At 28.7% G+C, this 20,275-nt stretch overlaps 1 protein-coding gene across 3 annotated transcripts in view; it reads left to right on the forward strand.

Annotated features, from left to right (window-relative positions):
- Nucleotides 1-20,275, forward strand: part of LOC132952921 (solute carrier family 2, facilitated glucose transporter member 1-like) — a 62,697-nt gene that overhangs the window by 12,288 nt on the left and 30,134 nt on the right. Inside the window, exon 1 of one of the 3 annotated variants that reach the window (XM_061025435.1) lies at nt 12,301-12,760. The exons of the other annotated variants lie outside the window; for them this stretch is intronic. Within the exon in view, the coding sequence (XP_060881418.1) occupies nt 12,701-12,760 (60 nt within the window). The 5' untranslated portion in view covers nt 12,301-12,700. Of the gene's footprint in view, nt 1-12,300; nt 12,761-20,275 lie in introns of those variants that run through there. 3 annotated transcript variants of the gene reach the window in all.

Below are 20,275 nucleotides of genomic sequence, written 5' to 3' on the forward strand. Positions count from 1 at the left end.
TATAGTATAATATTCACACAATCAATGTTTATATTTTACTATCGTATTTTTAAAGAATTAATAAGATTTAATTTCACTATATAGGTTCTATCCAAGTATAAATTCACACTCTATATTTAAAAATGATATAATAAATTTTGATACCACACGTTTTTGTGGTTCATTGGCACTATTATACTCCTAATATTTTCACATGATAATATGAGTTCGTGTCCCATGTTTCTCTGTCGTTTAAACTATTTTTATAATAACTTATACTTTCTAAGTATTTTGTTTTTAAGAACTTCTCATGTACATTACAGGTTTTCATAAAACAATACATACTTCATAGTTTAAAACAAACAGAGATCGTCGTTGAAAAGATAAAACATTAATATTATTTAACACTGTACTTAGAGCTGGTGTGTAACATAACAATACCAGGACTGGCTAATTTGATTCCCGTTACACTTTAAGTGGCTTGGCTATTAAATTCGTACAAAACAAAACATAAATAAACTGACGCGCCTTATATAGGTAATATTATAATATAAATTGTAATTGTGTAGTTTTTCATATTTTCTTTATTCACAGATATTACTTGTCTAGTAATATTAAGTAGTTAAGTAACGTTATTATTATTATTATTATTATTTAGTTTAATAACGTGCACTAGTAGTTGTGTCAAGGAATTGCTTGGGAGACTTGCACGCGTGTTTGGTTTTTCACCTTGGGTTGTATACTTACCGCACTTCACACCATTGTTATATATTTTTGTCAATGAAAATGTATTATATTTTCGAAAAAATCATATTGTTCCGTGTGCGTATTAGTATATAATATTATATAGTACATATCATTACGTCTTATTTGCGATACAATAATAAGTATACATATATAATATTGTATTTGACGTGGCGCCCGACAACGTCAATACTTAGGTGGCGTCGAATGTCGAACCGGCGAAATGGCGGTTGTATCGAAATAAACTCGCGTATATAGGTACAATATTATATTAACGACGCGTGTTATCATTTTGCGTATAAAAGTAGGTAGGTAGGAGGTATATAATATTATAATGTTGTACATCGAAAGTCCTCACGTCATAGATATAATGATCGTTATAACTCTGCAGCACACACAAAATATATATTATAATACCTATACTAGTACATATTATTATTATTATTATTGTTCACTATATAGTAGGTACCTATAGGTATATCTGTATATTATGTACATATTGTAGTTTCACTGACCGCATTGTGGCCGTATATTCGTCACGTAAACGTGTAATCACCTGTGCAGTGTGCACGATATATATTTGGAGCTGTTTCGGATAATATAATATATACTCGTGTGTATAAGTGCAACTCCATATAAATCTTTTAGTGGTCTGTGATTGACATGAACTATTACGATATCACAATAATACATTGTAATGCCGTGCATACAGTAGATAGGTACACTTGTAAATATAATAATATTGTATAGGTAAGTACGTATTTTTAAAAATATATCACGCGTTGTGTTTGGTTGAAGTGTAAAAGATGTTCAACGGGAAAATCTAAATCCATCGGAACACTGTAAAAACGCACAGAGTTTTTCTCTTTTAAGCTTTTATATACAACATATAGATACGTTTACCCATGTCATAATGACCGACACTCGATTGAAGTGTAAAAACAATGTTTTTAGTTAAATGAATAATTACACTGTTGGGACCCACTGCAAGTGATATAGAAAGATTTTGTTTTTCAGAATGATTCAGTTCGTACCAACTATTATAACTATAAGGTCATTTATATATTCACTCTCGTACATTTCTTATGTTATAAATACATATCTTGCATTGCCCTTATGTCAGAGTTTTTTTGGCGGTGTTATTAGGTATATTACGAATATTAATTAAATGAAAATGTTAAACAAATACTATAGACTGTCTTTATCACGCCGGTTATTTATAACTGCCATTAATGACGTATTTTAGTGTGAGTAACCTATACATTAAAATTTAATTTATTTTTCATGACACACCGCAATGTCCCGCTCCAAATAGTAAACGCATACAACTTAACTTTATTAGCACCTAAGTCTAAATGTAATATATTATACTATATATCACGGTAACTAGGTAGGTATATAATATTTTGTTTTCAATATAGATTTTAATTGAATAGTTTTCATACAATCACTTTCACCGAACAATTTAGTCAATTTTTCGGCTCGTGATATTTGGGTAACGATTAAAAATTTTAAGTAATATATTAAAGATTACCATGACCTACTATTTTGATCTATACGGCTATTGGATATTAAACTACTGCGATAAATATTTAAATGTACAATTTTTGTCGATACTGTCACTATGCCACTTTATTTATAATCCTATATTATGTAGGTAATTGTTAAAAAGTTCTACTTTGGTAATTTATATGTATTATAAGTTATAACTACCAATTACTATTTGTTTATATATTATTGATATATTATAATATATAGGTACCAACTGCAGAACGAAAATTATATCAGCTAAAGTCGCTAAAAAATACTCCATTTTGATTATATTTCCTATACATTTATATGGATGCCTATTGGTTTTTCTCAGTGATTCTTAGATACTTAATATGTTTTAATTTCTTCTACTGTTCATCTCTAATTTTATAATTTCACAATTTTAATATCTACATAATATATTTTCAAACATTTACCTAACTTAAGTTTTCATTAACTTATTTGAATACAATAAATTATTACCTATAATTGATCATAAAATGCGTATTTCTTCAGCCTGGATTATAAATTAGTATTAATGAATATATATCACTAATAAATATGAGTGTAAGATGGTAATATATTATAGCATCATAGTTTACTATTGGTGTAATGGTGTGTGTATCAATAAATGCATAAAATAATAATGTAAATAAATAGATTATAATATTGTTAAAACCTGTGAGGTAAACCTGTTACCTGTAGAACTGTTACGAATGCCTATTTTATACAATGGTAGGCATAAAATATTTTGTTTTGAAATAAGATTTCATGTAGCGAGTGGATATTTAAAATTAATTTATGATTTAAGTATAAAACAACTAACAACAGTATTTTAAAATCATACTATTTATTGTATAGATACTTAAATAATTAATGCGGTATGATTAATTTATTTATTTCATAGTGCAGAAAAATCTAACATACAAGATTGATTAAGTGGATTAAAACAATTATGCATAATCTATATCACAATGTTAATAATATTACACTTACCTACAGTTACTGACTAACAATTGGACAGGGTAATTTTTTTCTCAACAAATTTCAATGAACATTTTACTTATCAGTATAATATAAGAAACCAATATTGATTCAAGCTAATAGGTAGTTGCTAACAACTTATCTTGACAAATATTAATTATTAGATATAGGTAAATAGATTAGAATGACTTAACGAATTATTCTTATTCCAAGAATTAAATTTTTTAAATATATTATTGTATTGATTACAATAGCTCGATATTGTGTACTTTTGTTTAATATTTTAATAGGTAAATATTAAAATAAAACGTGTGTGGTTGCTACAAATTTGTCAAACTTTATATTTTTTTATTTTTGTACTTTTATCTCCATATATAATATTTATAATATCATGGTCTAAAAACCTCGGAAAAAATACTAAAAACAAGAGTAGTTACTAACGATAATATTACTTCCAATAATATTAATAATATATATTGTGATAGATTATTCTGAATTGAATCAATGAAAAACAGCATACATATATTATGTTCTATATAAGTGTTTTAGTAAATTAGTATTTTTATTTAAATCAAATCCAACCAACTGCTCCAGTAAAAAATAATTTTCATAATTGACGTATAAAAATAGATTAAGATAAACATTGAGCCAACAAAATGTAGACGCTTTGGGAATATCAATCGAAAATTACATTACAACCAACCTGAATTTCGATGATATTATCGACGAGTTTTCAAAACAGAAAGTAATGAAATATTTGTGAATCATTTTTAATTAATTTTGAATTTTTCAAATTTAATTTGATTGAAGTATCAATAAATTCAGACATGTAAATTTTTTTATTAAATAAAAATGTTTTTTTAATTATTTTATTTATTTATTCAGCCAAATTATTTACAATTAAATAATCAGTGGCGGATCCAGTTGATGTTATAAGAAATATACATTAAACCAATATTTATTTAGATTTTTCAAATTGAATTAAACAGATTTAAGAACAGAAATACGCATTAGGTTTGATCAGTTTTATTTTGGATATTTACATTACATTTACAATCAATGAACTTACCTACTTATATTTTAATAAGTAGTTTGTTCTTGAAATATATATAGAATATAATATTATGATAATATGTGTTTAATAATAATATGTGACAACATCTTCGAGTATGTTAAAAATAATTATTGAAACTTTACACATAATAATAATAATATGTTTTGTATATTGCATAGATTCAATATTTGTTGGTGGCTATGGCATTTTTGTAACGTATATTTTGGTTTCATTGTGTACCTGTAATTAAATTTTTTTTCCATCTTACTATTATAATAATAAGTCGCAAAAAATAGTGAAACATTAATCACAAGAAAGTTGATGATGAGGAGGGGGAGTATTAAAATGTGCAAATCATGCAATTGATTTGGTCTGCTCATTTCTGTGGCCGTTCGTTATAATCGCAGTGGACGTATGCAGTGATATATATACAATATATCCATCATCCATTTGATACCTAAGTATGAGCATATATGTATGAATATCATAAATCATAATAAGATATAGTTGTCCTTGATATTAATATTATTTTCTACTTACAAATACTAATGTGAAATTTGAATCTGAAAGTTATTCGACCAGAAAATTAAATTTAGGGTTGGTTATTAGAACTTAGATTTCGATCTATTTGTCATTTTTCCTTCAGCACTAGCAATGTTCATTATGTTACAAATCAGTTTTATGCATTGTTAATAATTAATCAAATATACTATATTTTAGTGATGTGTTTTGATTTATATACATTATTCAATAATTGGTATATTTTATATACACTAAAAAATTTGATTTTCTATATTTAGATTTAAGATTTTAATGTGATTATACAACATTTTTTATTTGAGATGTCTGGAAATGTTTTTATTATTGAATAAAACATATCTTATTTTTAAATCAAGTAAAACCAAAATTAGTTTGCAATTGATACAATGATATCTATCTATTATTCACGAAAAAAATTTAAAAAACCTATAGTTAATAATATTGTTATACAGTACCTACTCAGTTACAACGTTTAGGATCCGATTTCGTAATCATTCCTACCATCTTATTATATTACATTAACATCATTATATTAAAGATTTTTCGATTGTAGCTTTTTGATTTAAATATCCGAAATGTATGATATTACTGGATACTAACTTCGCCCTACACACTCCACTAACCGATGTACACTAATCCCAAATTATTATCGTAATACAATGTATACCAGATGGTTGTTTGTGAATTTTATTAAATTTCTTGACCATAATGAGGGTCAAAATAATTGAATGCCTATTATAGTATTGGTACACGAGTGCATATTTGCACGTGAATTTCAATAAATACACATTTACAATTTACCTTCCTATTTAACCATATATCTACATATAATATATAATATATAGTCATTATTTGGATGAAACAAAAAAAAAAAATTAAGTAAATGATAACATTGATGTTGTGTTAACAAATTAAATCCATAGAAGAATACACCCTACAGATGTTTGTTTTTTAAATAAAATAAAATCAGTGTTCGTATAATATGATATAATCTATAGTAAACAAAATATCCATGAAAACCTGGTCATATTCATATAGATCACGCGTGACTTATAAATAAATAGATGACAATTGGTCCATATTTTGAAGAAAGGGTAGCTATACTTATACTTGCATTTTTTTTGATTTTACATTATTTTCATTATTGATGAACAAATTTGAACTTTTGATAATATTTTAGAGTGTTCTTTATGTTCACTCCCCCCCCCCTCCCGATTGGGCGAAGTTTAATTGGGTGACTCAAATTTCATTTATCCTATATGCTGAAATATCTTATGGATTGCGTGTATTCAATTTGATAGTGTAAGTTTTCAGACTGGTAGTGTTTTATCAAAATTCATAAGTGACTGTGATTTATATTGCCGCAGTTTCTATCAACCTGCACTTGCCTATTCCTGTCTTAACCTATCTATGTTGAAATAGTGTGTCGTAAAGTACTAAAAATATCTGTATTTATCCTAATAGTGGTATTTTCTTTTTGAAATTGCTCACTTCTGTGTACTATTTTTGAGACTTGCACTATAACTGTATACAGTTCAATTATTGTGTCATAAACTATAGTTTATTATAATATATTATATTATATATGTATGAATATATTAATACATTTATTAAATTTATCTGCTACAGTTAATATATATTATCTTATAGGTAGTATTATAATATAGTATTAGGTACTTTCCTCCACTGACCGAACTTAACTGTGCGGTAAAAAATTATTGAAAATTGTGTATATAACAATGGTAAAAAATAGCAATCGAAACAAAATTCAATAAATAAAATTCCAATTAAATTAATATGTATTAAGCTTATGTTTTGAGTATAGATTAATGCAATTCCGTCCGTCTAGACATATTATTATTTACCTACCTGCATGGCTGCTCGACGGCTAACGAATTTTTAACGATCTAAGAAACCTAATTAATTTATGAGTATCGTTAGTTGTGTAGATACATTAAGGTTTATATTCCTCATATTTAATGTGAATATAAGTATGATATAAATATACGATTATTTTTGAATTAATAGAAACTAGGAATCTGCTGTAAAGGTAAAACAATATAATATGGCTAAAATGTTAAATTCCACATTAACCATTATTGCCACATATAATTGTCGTATTGATATATTATGTGTAATATTTTAAATACTGTCAATATTTCTTAAATTGTTCTTCAATCTGTTGAACTGTTATGAGTTTATGACATTTACTATTTACGTCATTATTCACCGATAATATTACAAACATTTAAACATAATATATATTATATAATACTTACATACAAAAGGGAATTCATTTTGAATTGAATGATTTTACTTAATTATATTATAGATAAATGTTCTCAATCTGCATTATATATATACAAAGGTTAGAAAGTAGATAGTAGATACATATAATATAATAAAATTCATTGTAATTATTTTGGGCGTTCCACGTTCATTCGTTATTATTTTCAATTTTTATTTGAAAAAAATTAACAAACATTATACTATCACCACCCACTTCAATTGTAGTTATGTTTATCATAATATTCTAATGATATTTGTTTTATAGAATATTTGACACAAAAATATTACGCTTTAGATTGGTCGAACAATGGATATTATATAATGATAATATCCACACTGAACTACCAAAGTAAATATGATATTAATATAGGTACTCAGCTGTTCGACCATTAGTCCAATAAATAATGATGTTTACCACAAAACATTGGCGTAGGTACATACATTTCATGTAAGATAACTAAAACTAAATTTTAGAGTTGATTATAAGTACGCGTAGTGTAAATACGTATATAATATGTCAACATTACTAACAAATATCAAATTTGCATCCAACTAAATAAAATAAAAAACCTACTTGAAAGTCAAAATATCTATAACATGTTAGCTCAAAGTATCTAATGTTTCTGTTGTAGTATTAGTGTAAAGTGTTAACTGTTAATGGTATAGAAGAAGGAACATTGTAAAAAAATTTCGAAGCGTTTCAAAAACTTCGTTACTTATACGATTCTTTGAAACGCTAACTAAGTTTTGTCGAGTCTTTTAAATCGCTGCTTAAGAATATTTTGAATAGCAAGTGGTACCTACTACTTACTATATTAAAAGTTAAAACGCGTAGTTCAAATTTCAACCCGAAATCTCACTAAAATTGCTCCTATAGCACGCCTTTCACTTCGCCGTTTTGTTATAACCTATCACACGCGTATATTTACATATATTGTGACCAATGCTTCTCTCCCTTCCAATTTTATTTTAAAAATGGCTCTGTGCAAATTTATTTTTGACCTAAATTTGACATTTCATCCAATTATTTCTTTCTTAACATCCGTTACTATTATATACAATAAAAATGCAAAATAAGTTAGTGCACTTAAATAATCAATCGGTTGTGTATATACCTATATACTCTATAGTCTATACCTATACATTATTATAATTTGCTTGGCAAAATATGATTAATACCATTACACATATCCCGTCCGATACCTAGCTTGAAATAGTCATTGGAATAATTATTATCGATGACAGTGTTTCTGTTCACGTTGATATTGAGCGCGTGGGATCTACTAGTCGTCATAATTTCACATAATGTCATACATTATCGTCGATATAAATTATTACTACAATATTATCATTCTGATACATCTTCCATCTGTGCAATAAAGTGTCAGTTATATCATATCCATATATAGTTTTGTCCGCTTATTTAAAATAAACATTATATTATATAATATCGTTTTGATTAAAACACATCGTCAAAGCTTGTGCGATGATGTTGGCTTGTGTTGCCACTGTTAGACTAAAACCAATGGGTGTTAAATTTTAAAATTCGTTTAGATGAAACCGATTATAAGCGTAATAACTAATAACCAATTACCTTGAAATTTGGTTAATGGTTATATTATGTTATAATAAGAGCACTAAGATAAAACATTTTTAACTTTAATAATGCATATTTCAGCCCACGTAGAACATATTGGATATATCAATCATAAATGGTAATTTGGATTTATTATTGTTGCATAAAAATATAGCTACCTAATGAATTTGTGGATTTTTTTTTAAATTTCTTTATTTAGGATTATAGATATAATATCGCCTTTAATGTGGTTTAATATAGGGATGTATTTATAATTGTGATTATTATGTTTATAAACTGTATAGTTGAATATGAATTGTATTATATTTCAACTCTCGTTATTTGTGTTTATTCCTATTTGTAATTTTTTTTTTTTTTTGAAAAGATAATTTTTAGTATAGATACTTAAATACTATAATAGTACCAACATTTAAATAAAATAATCACTAACAGGTATCGATATAATATATTATAATAGTTTAATTATTGATAATGTATAATATCACATTAATGAAAATGGCGTAATTATATATAATGCATGGGTCCTAAATCCAATAAATAGTATAGTCACTAAATCATACTAATTTTAAAATTTAAAACCTAGTCCCTGGTATATATATACATAAAAAAATATACAAAAATTTAAGTCTCTTAAGTTAGGTATGTCTAAAAATTTGGTTTTTGTAATAACATTTTTAACTAATTTTAATACCCATTATTATTATTGGAATAAAAATAAATATATTATACATATATCATAGTGCACGTGTAATATATTTCATTAGGTAGGTACTTCATAGATCGCAACTAATATAATCGTTAGATTCAAACAACAGTTCTGTTTGTATTGATTTACTATTGTTTAACCTAATATTATGGTCTATAATACCTGTGTCGTAATATACATTTCACAAATCAAATAACTATAATCTATACCTAATAATAATATGACCTATTATGCGTCCTATATAAAATAAATTTGTTGCATCAATACCGCATACATATTACATACAGGCTACAAAATATTATATACAATGGTCAGCACTCTACGTCTCTAAAACATACGTTTATAAAATAAAATCTAACTAATTTAATTCGAAAAAATGTCATTTCTATAACACATACACTGCTTACAATTACAATAATAATTTTTTATTATATTTAATTTCTAAATTCCTACCTACTACCTACTAATTAACATTACTATAAACATACTAAAAATTATTTAAATTACATTATATGTAATATATTCAAACCCAAAAAAATCTCATACAAATTTACGACCCTTTAAGTTCCACCTAGTTGGTCAACACTGAGCAATTTTTCACAGAGCTGTTTGGTTATATTACATCCTTCTTGAACTGTTGAAACTTTTTATAGTACATAATTTTTACTGAATTATTGAAGGAAAAAAATGTGATTTAAATTTTAGACATTTAGTCGTTAAACTCGTTATACATATTTTTCTATGAGTTATTTCGTTTGTAAATAATATATCACCCAAAAATCATAATACAGTATACATACTATCTTTTTAGTACAATAATATTATATAGGTATTTATAATTTATATTGCCATGTTTCATAAGGCGCTACTTATAAAATATAAGTATATTATGCATGTTATTCGTTGGCAAAATTTAAATTAATCCGTGTACCTTTGTATTATATTTTACGTTGGTAGGTACCTTCACGTAAAGATAATAAAGGTACCTTTTAAATGTTGAGCCTGAGAAAATGAAACACAATGTGTTTTATAATGATCGCAACGGGCGTTGACTCAGTGTTGGGTAAAAACTGACAAAACTGAATGATTGACCGATGTTTAAAAATAATATAACTTATAAGGTTTAAAGTATCTATAATTTAAAATTCACGAATTCCATTAAATTCATTAATTGAATCATTACCTGATTCAAACCTAGATGTGGTTCAAATGTTTAATATAATATAATAATATCAATAATTAAAATAGGTAGGTACATTTTTGTTCACGGATAGTGATTTTAGCCATGGTGTACGCGCTATGCGGTTAATATCACCAACTGGTTTTTTCATTGTCAAATTGTTTCAATTTTAACAACTATGTTACATAATCCATAATCCTTCTAAATTCAAATTCAATGAATATTTAATTACTTTTAATTTTAAATAAAATATTTTTAAACTTTAGAATTACACATGCTTTTAAAACCAAATATTATTTTTAAAAAATTGCATAGAAAAGATTTTTAATTAAATTTAACATTGCTACTTATGGACGTGTATTACTTATATTTAATTCGTTATTATAAAATACAATATTACGTGTTATTGTACACTCTAGTACATCAAGTACATTTAACACCTAAAATATAATATATAGTGTTAGAAAAGTGTCTAGATACAAATGTGCTACTGTGTACTATAATAAATAAGGTAACTAAAAAATGCATCTTGATTGTTACTTTATTATTTTGAAAACAGTAGACATTAAGTTCAACAGTAGATATAATATCCTCATCATTCGCGTTAAATTGTTATAGACATTTAAACAGTTTAGTATTTAATTAATATAATTAGGTACCTATAATACCTAGGTAAATACATAGTATACATGCAAGTTTTTGTTTAATTCTTAACCGGAAGTTGTTTTGTATTATCGATTATTATACAAATTAATTACTGCAATACCAGTTTTTTTCCATACGGCGTACATATGTATTATTCGTGCGCATAACTGATATAATATTATAAGTACTTGTAGTACTTGAGTCGAACCGTGGTCTAGACGAGTTTTTTTAATTAATAGGCACCTCTATACTTAAAGGTTTTATTACCTACAATTTTATTACAATTTCACAGTGAGTGCCGTATGTGAATTAGGTGTACGAGTATCTCGGGGCACCTTTGAATTTTGAATTTCTACTGCATATTTTAAACAGAAAAAAAATTGCATCGATAAATTGATGCGCAGAGCAATAATAATATAATATTATGATTTTGATTTCTTTTTTCTTTTATTGTAATCATTTCAGGACTGTTAAAAAGTTTTTTATTTTAAAATTTCGAAAATCACGCGTTAACACAAGAACATACAACAACGGTGCGGTCACTTGAAATTGAAAATTTGACATATTATTTTCATGATTTTTGCTCTCGGTCGTGCAGTGTATAATATTATTTTGGAAAAGAAAAAAGACCGCGAAAGACTGCGCACAAATCCCGGTCGGGGGTGGTAGAATAGTGTTGTCCTGGAGGGGGGGGGGGGGGGTGGGAGGGAGAGAGCAGGATCGTGGTTGATGATAACATTGTTCATTTTGAAAATGATAATGATTCGCCCAAATCATACAGACATCACGCGATGACGATAATTGATAAGAATAACGTCAGACAGGTATATAATATAATATGATAGCCGATAGGTAGGCAAGCGTAACACGGAACACCCATACAATATTCTACACGAGTACAACACGAGTGTACGCGCGCGCACCTGCACCCCGCTGCAGCGTTCGTTGATGCGTCGTGAGCGCGCGCGTGTGGGTGCGTCTTGGGGTGGGGATGCGGCGTTCGGCGCGGGGGGAAGGATGACGGGCCGCCGCTACCGGCGCTCGGGAGCGCTCCCGTCGTCACAACGCGTTTGGCCGTGTGCAGGACGAGGAGGACGCAGCCGGGGCGCGCTCGATATCGTATTATTATTATATCGCATTTTGTATAAAATACGTTCGACGACGGTTTTTCACACACACGCGCGCGCGCCACAAAGCGTTTATATAGATCCTTTGCGCGACCGGTCGCACCCTCAGTCGTCCCTTGTACGCGGCTTGGCACATAGGTTTACCCACACGCCGCAGCTGAACTTTGGCATTTTCGAGAGACTTGGACAGAGATAGAGAGCGAGCGAGTGACGGACATCACACGGCGCATCACGATAATCTCTCCCTGATCGACGGCGTTCCGGCGTAGAAGACCGATAACATTGTACGTGGTCACGTCAACTCATACTGTGCGCGGAGTAGGTTATGACCGAAAAACAAATGGTGAAAGACGCGGAAAAACAGGCGCCCACGCCTCAAAACCAGGTAAGACGAAGGATCGATTTTCCGTCGTTATAAGTATTGTTATTATTGTCATGTATTGCTCGCCAATCGCGGAGAGCAACCCCTCTGCTCCCCTTATCGGGTCTCCCCGCGCCACGTTATGTCGTCATAATATTTACATCGCGCGCTTTCCACCCGGCGGCGGCTTTTCACGATCAATCGTCTCGGAAAAACTATTTGCGAGCCTATAGAGAATAAGTCTTTTTATATTTTCTCAACTACCGCATAAGAATCATTACGCGATTCATATCGTTGGCCGGTTCGTTTCTAGTTTTTAATTCATACGTTGCCTCTTTACAAAATCTTTAATATAGGTACCCCAACTACCTTATCTTGGAAAATATTTATTTTTTTCAATTTTCCCGATCGCGTATCCTTAACAATAGTCACGTAACGCGTTGGTATTACAACTATTGATTTTCCGTTACTCTCTGTAAGAAAATACTAGAAAAATGTCTTTATCGGACATAAATATTGTAATGCCTAATTAGTAATTATATTGTCGTTGTTGAAGTCAAGTATTATGTCTTATGTATATTTGTGTCTATATTGATTATTACTACATTCTATCTATTAGATAATTGATTTGATTTTTTTCATTGAAAAGGGAATTAATTTTTTTTTTCTTTGTAGATGTTGAGTTAAACAGTATTAAATGTCTATTATCTAATAATTATAATAAGTTACTTAAACATATTAAAAAACTTGACGAGAAAAGGTTTCATTATCTAATCGAAAATAAACACACATAATATGGTATAGTATTAATTCCGAAAAAAAAAACTGTAATAATTATGTACATATAAGTAGCATTAATTACCTATTACATATTATAGTCAAAAAATATTATAACTAAATTTTTGCATATTGTATAAGTCAACGAAATGTTTGTACCTATTTCATGTGAAACCAAATACACGTATATTATATTGTTGTATTGACATGCATTTATGACTAAAAGTGAAACATATTATTAATATATGTTAATATATGTATCTTGAACGAGTGAAAGACATAACATATGTGTAGGATATATGATACATATAAAGGCCTGTATATAAAACACCGCATTTGAATATTTTTTCATAGTTCATAATAAACTGTTATTAATATAGTTTATAAGTATATATATGAGTCGCGTAATGCATATTAGTGCATTTAGATTCTATACACACGCTATTAACTGTTTTATGAACAGTGTTTTTTTTTTAAATAAGATTCTTGACGTTTAGCTGATACAGTCCAGTGTAGACGAGTGAATTAATTTTAAGGTCAATTCAATAACCATCAAAAGTCGACTTGTCGGATAGTATTATATTGTCGTGTATATCAGAAATATTGGTAAATTGAGAGTAATGAATATATTTACTGGGACGTGATAATTATGAGGTCACATATTATGTGCGCGGATGAATATTCAACGAAAATATTTAAACTTTAAATCTTTGAACCCGATTGAGTGTTATAATAATCAAAAATGATTTGGCGTCAAGATAATTCGATATAGCAACAATGTTTTGAATTCATTATTATTTTATGCAATTATTTGTTGACAACGGTCATTCATCTTTTAAATTCATACTATTTGAACATGTGAGTAATGACAAATTAATTTACGTGTTTGACGCCTCTATAATTAATTAATATACTACATAATATTATCATCGTAGTATATAGATTATTAATTATTATTTTATAGCTAATAAAAATAGAATTATAAAGTTATACGACAAATTATGTAATACTAGGATTAGGTATGCTAATCATTTATAAAATATATTCCTATAATTTAATTTTTAGATAGTATCTAAGAAAAAAGTACGTTTAACATTTTGTCATCCAGTTTAATACATTTTGATTTTTGAATTGTTTATCTAATCGGTTAACTTTTGATCAAAACCGAATTTATTTTTACTGAGGAAAAAATGTTATACGTAGGTATAGTATCGTAGTTTTGAAGAGGTTTACTTAATTTCATAGTTTTATTAAATTTTTATATATTGATATTTAAGTGCAATTTACTCATATTACGTAACATTTTTTTCTTAAATATTTATTATTGGTTACCTATTTATTCTATTAAGTACTATAATATGTACTAGAGCTACAAAGGAAAACATACTATAAAAACAATTTTTCTGACGCTATAAACCAATTATTTTATAGGTAATATATTTCCCATAAACACTCATTTTAGTAAGTATTTCATAATTTCATTATTATAAAAAAGTTGATTTAATTGAAATGTCAGAATAAATGTATTTATGAAATAAGTTATTCAATCTTTATGCAGAAATGAATTTTTTAAATAAAACCATTATTATTACTTTTTTAAACAAAATAATATTATGTAATTCACTTAATAAGTGACATGAAATTAAAATTTAATTTAAGTTAATCAGACATGAATGGTTATTACTTATATATGCAACACACGCTGTCATAATATTCTATGAGAACAATTTTGATTTGAGGAAAAAATGTATATTATGAACTTGGTATTGTCGCATTAAAGTATCAAATAAACGGTATTCATTACAGTATATAACTTTGAAATGTTGATGCGATAAATTACTTAATGCACACCTTCATAACCTTGAGCAAAATTTGTCGCGAATTATGCATATCAAAATGTATATGTGGTGCAAATTTTACATAATATAGTATAATATATATTATATTTTGGTGTAAAGTACCTATAAACTCTCAATATTTTTCTCCACTAGATCTTTGCTCTTCCTGACCGATCCACTGGTATCTACTTTGATTCTCTCCCCACCCCTTAAACATGATAAAATCGTATGTACACCGCTGCAGTATAATATATAAACGATGAAAATTTGCGTTATGGGTATGTATTATACTATCAATTAATGTAAATCGTAATATAATAAGTCGGAGCCAGCAATTTATCATAATCAACTATTTAATGGCCATTATTTCTAATTGCATCGGACATTCGGACTTATTTCAAAATCATTGATTGTACGAGCCGCGCACGTACCTACTAATAAGTAATAAACGGTAATCGATAACTTACTATATGGTAACGTAAAATATTACGACGAATTGCGTTAAAAATAAAAACAATGAACAATAATATTGTCCAGCAACAAAATATTTTTTTTATAATATATGTATTTCCGGACGTGTGTCACGTTGTATTCTCGAAGCTAGTTCCAGCAGTGTTATACACCGGAAGTAGTTATCCAAAACGGTTTATGATGCGCTCTCTGACTACGATATTAGACCTACGAAATATTTTATTGTGTTTGAGAGATACGTATCCGTTTGCATCTGCGTATACGGTCTTGTGCATTTTTTTCATTTCAAAACGAGTTAACGATTTCCGTGCGGGCCGTGCGCGTTTATAAATAATATTGAAACAAAAAATCTAAACGGTTGTATATTATTATCAGTATATGCACTCGAGCTTATGCTCACGAAAATTTAATTCTAAACGCCTCCGTCGAAATGAACGCGGTTATTAAAATATAGGAGATTTACCCTGGAGCTATTTAATAGGGCGTCAAGGAGACAAAGGTGAAAAAAAAATGGCCGTTTTGACTTTAGGTCGGGCAGTTCATTAGAATCGGGCCCGTGAGTTGAAACCATTGCGTACATTTTATTAATTACTACTCGTACACGTATCACAACTTACTGCAGTGCAGTCCACCGGATATGCTTATTTTACATTGTGTATAACCACAGTGCGTGGCTAGGCACCTACCTGTAATATGTCTCGCGTTTCCGCGTTGGTGCCTACAGAAAAAACACAAACACATATTTTATAACAAACGCATAGGCACAACTCTATTATACGGAGTTCGCGTAGATTGATTATAACTGCGATAATATTATGTAAATCGTAATTTCATTAATATAATAATATACTGTTTTCGTCGAGATGCCGCGTCTAAAAATTGGAAACATAATACGAAAATTAGGGTTCATTTTATTTTCAAGCTTACAGTTTTCATGACATTTACGTTATACGGGCAAAAGTAGATCATTAGACATTTTATTTGTATGGTGTAATACATAAACATATGACAGTCAAAAGGCACTAGGTATTGATTTGAATATAAAATTTTAATTAGATACTATATTGTCAAGTAGTAAGACTAAGTTTGTCAAAAATGTTATACAGATATTTTAATATTATTAATTATTCTCTAGTGTAATGCAATGTCATATAGACAATATAGAACTATAATACCTCTCGATGACCAAAAGTATTCTGTATATTTATCTGTCATATCGAAACATTTCTTTGGTAGCGCAGGTACCTACTATTTCTTATAATTGGTTGTATATTTTGAAAAACTGATCATCAGCAAATCGATTGTCTGGGTCAAAATCGCGGTCATGACACAATACTTTGAGCATGCAACAGGTGGCCAAAATAATTAACAGAATCTGGCTGTAATTGCATTGTTGTTCGAAATATTCTCCATCTATATCCGACAAGATACCAAACGCACTTCAAATCACAAGTCGCGCTCATTATAGACAGTAATGAAATATTGTATTGTATTATGTTTTAATTATTATTATTAAAATATATTGTGATAAAAAATTAGATGACGAACTTAAAATCATATTGCATGGCATTATGGTGTTTTTCAAGTGTAACATGTCTTATTAAAACGTGGCATGACAGAGCACGTGTTAACACGTTATTTGTTAATAGCGCGTTCCTACCTTTACTTTTTACTTTTTACTACGTACTATATATACTATTAATTTTTACGACAATATTTTCATTGGTTTGAGCATTATTTTTCGTATCGTATACATTTTGCCAACTTTTCAATTTATCAGCTAAACATAATATAAAAATATCTTCAACTATAAACGTTCTACAATTTTGTATTAATGATTGGTGTAATTTTGCGAAAATATATCAGTATAGTGTAGCTGCAGTACACTCACATGATTATAAGTAGCTATAATGTTTCATATTATCGATTAGTTTCATTTTTACGACCGAATTAATGATCATTATAAAATCAGTGCATATATGAACCAGTTAATGGCATATAGTAAAACGATAATAAAGTAATAATATTATTAATATTTACGACGATGTTAATATTTTGCCCCCTATTAAATATATTACTTAAAGTCTGTACTAGCTGGTACTTTCATTTAATTTTACGCCATTTCTGACAAAAACTTTCTATGCAGTCTGCTTAAAAGTCACCTCATATAATATATAAATAAAAAGGTAAAAATAAAATGTACTTACAACATATTTTTATCTTCCTGTATGCAGATATATGATTTTTCCACGTAGGTACATATTCGATATACCTAGTTGTTTTCAATCAATATTTGTAATGTATATATATATTATGTGCATATATTATATTATTTTAACTTACAAGCGCGTGACCTATGTGCAATTAAAATTAAAAGACCGTTTTTAATGGGTTCAATAATATCGTCCATCAAGACTTATGATTATTTTTTTAATTTAACATTATAATATGTTGCTAACGGGGTATAAGAATAACCGCAGGAATACATCCAAGTCTCACAACCGCATTGCACACCAGGGTCCATGGTATAACATTTACTATACCATCATGTTATTATACAATCGGCATTCGAACGCGTTCGTGACATTTTCCGTCGTTTCAAATTACGAACCGTTATTTCCCCTTAACACTATCTATCCATTTATGTATTTCAGACGATGAAATATGTGAACATTTAGCGGTCACTTGTAATGTGATAAGATCGAATAATAATCGCTGTCGGTTAAATCGTAAGTTTAGAGAGTAAGAGTGCGCGAAGGTTAAAGTTTATCGAACTCTGTACATTTATTTTGACGGACATAATATATTATTATTATTAATAATAATTTCTGCGCCAGATTAGATAATGAAATAACCCGTCCTGCACCGCGCGGCCAAGGCGGTTTCCAACTCTGTTACTACCTCCATCCGCAACCATAGTAGGTCTGGTTATCATCCGTAGTTTTGCGAAATGTTCTTTTTGTAACAATTTTATGTCAAATTATATCGTACCAATAATCGTACACGGCTCGTGTGACCGTGCAGCGCGCATCGCATAATAATAGTAATGCCTGCAGTTATGTGCAGCTTTGGGAGTCTCCGAGTTACGTGTAGTTATTAGACATATTATTATTATATACAAATTAAACGTCGTGCGTCTAGTATATAATATTATAGTTTCATACTAATTATGGTGAAACCGATTTTCACCTATACAATAGGCACATCAATATTTTCTCGACAGTCGACCGACTTTTTTCGTCGCGAACGACGGTTGTACGCGCGCGTTAAGCCCGTATCGTAAAATATAAGTAATATAATATTTATTAAAATATATAGGTCAAAATTATTAACGTCTTCTGTATCGTGGCGTCGGGTTTCGGCATCAGAGTATATAGTTTTTGAGACTGATTAATGCACATTTTATAACTATAAACATACCTATAAAGAGGTCGTAGCGTACTTAGTGTTAATTAAATTCGGACATCACGCACGCATTTATATGGTCAATCGTTGTACAACGTTTGTGGTCATTTATTAGTATTCGGACCGAGAACACGAAAATGTTAAAAGACGCGTATATCGTACGTGTTATCGAATGTTCGACTTAAATGTTAACATCAGGTAACTGACCATATTTTACAGACCGTGCGGGTCTGCTCCGTATCAATAATTTTCAGCAGCCTTCTGAAATTCCATGTCTTTTTATCTTTCTTTATATTATTTTAAGACTTGTGTCGGTATTATATTATTTTGTATATTTGAGTTACTTCAATAAAATAGATATCATTATTATTGTTGTTGTGTCACGGCGAAGGAATTTTTGTATCGCAGATATCTCGTGATGATTATAATATAGAAACACAGTTTTAATGCGTTTTCCTTATTATATACTGTATATTATGTACCTATCTATATCTATCTATCTAATATATACCTACACAGTGGTTTCTTAACGTACAAAATAATAATTTCTTACTTAATAGTATTTTGTCCTTTTTCAAAAACAAATCAAACCGTAGTCAATACTAAATAAGAGATAAAAAAATATGTTGTTTTAACCATTATTCTGAACATGGGAATTGACTGGGAAAATTATTATCAGCCATTGATAAAAATCTACCGGTACAGTACAAGCAAGAAAAATAATCTATAAGAATAATATTATATACCTACATTTTTTGTGCTACGATCGCGTGTCAAATGAACATAATATAATTTAAACTTAATGTTCTACTATTAATACGTTACAAGTCACTAGATATATTATTTTCTGCAACCTTAGAAAATTGTGTAACGTTCGCAATCGAAACTTAGAATTTGTACGTCCGCAGTCTTTTTAATCACTCGTATCCTTTAGAGATATTATATTTTTACTAGGTTTTATATGGATAAGTAATGATTAAGAACAATCTGGTTATGTTCCTGGAATTTATTCCTTCCCAGTCAATGTCCATCAGTGTGTCATAATACG

This window comes from Metopolophium dirhodum, chromosome 9 (assembly GCF_019925205.1).
Source record: "Metopolophium dirhodum isolate CAU chromosome 9, ASM1992520v1, whole genome shotgun sequence".
NCBI classification, from domain to species: Eukaryota; Metazoa; Arthropoda; class Insecta; order Hemiptera; family Aphididae; genus Metopolophium; species Metopolophium dirhodum.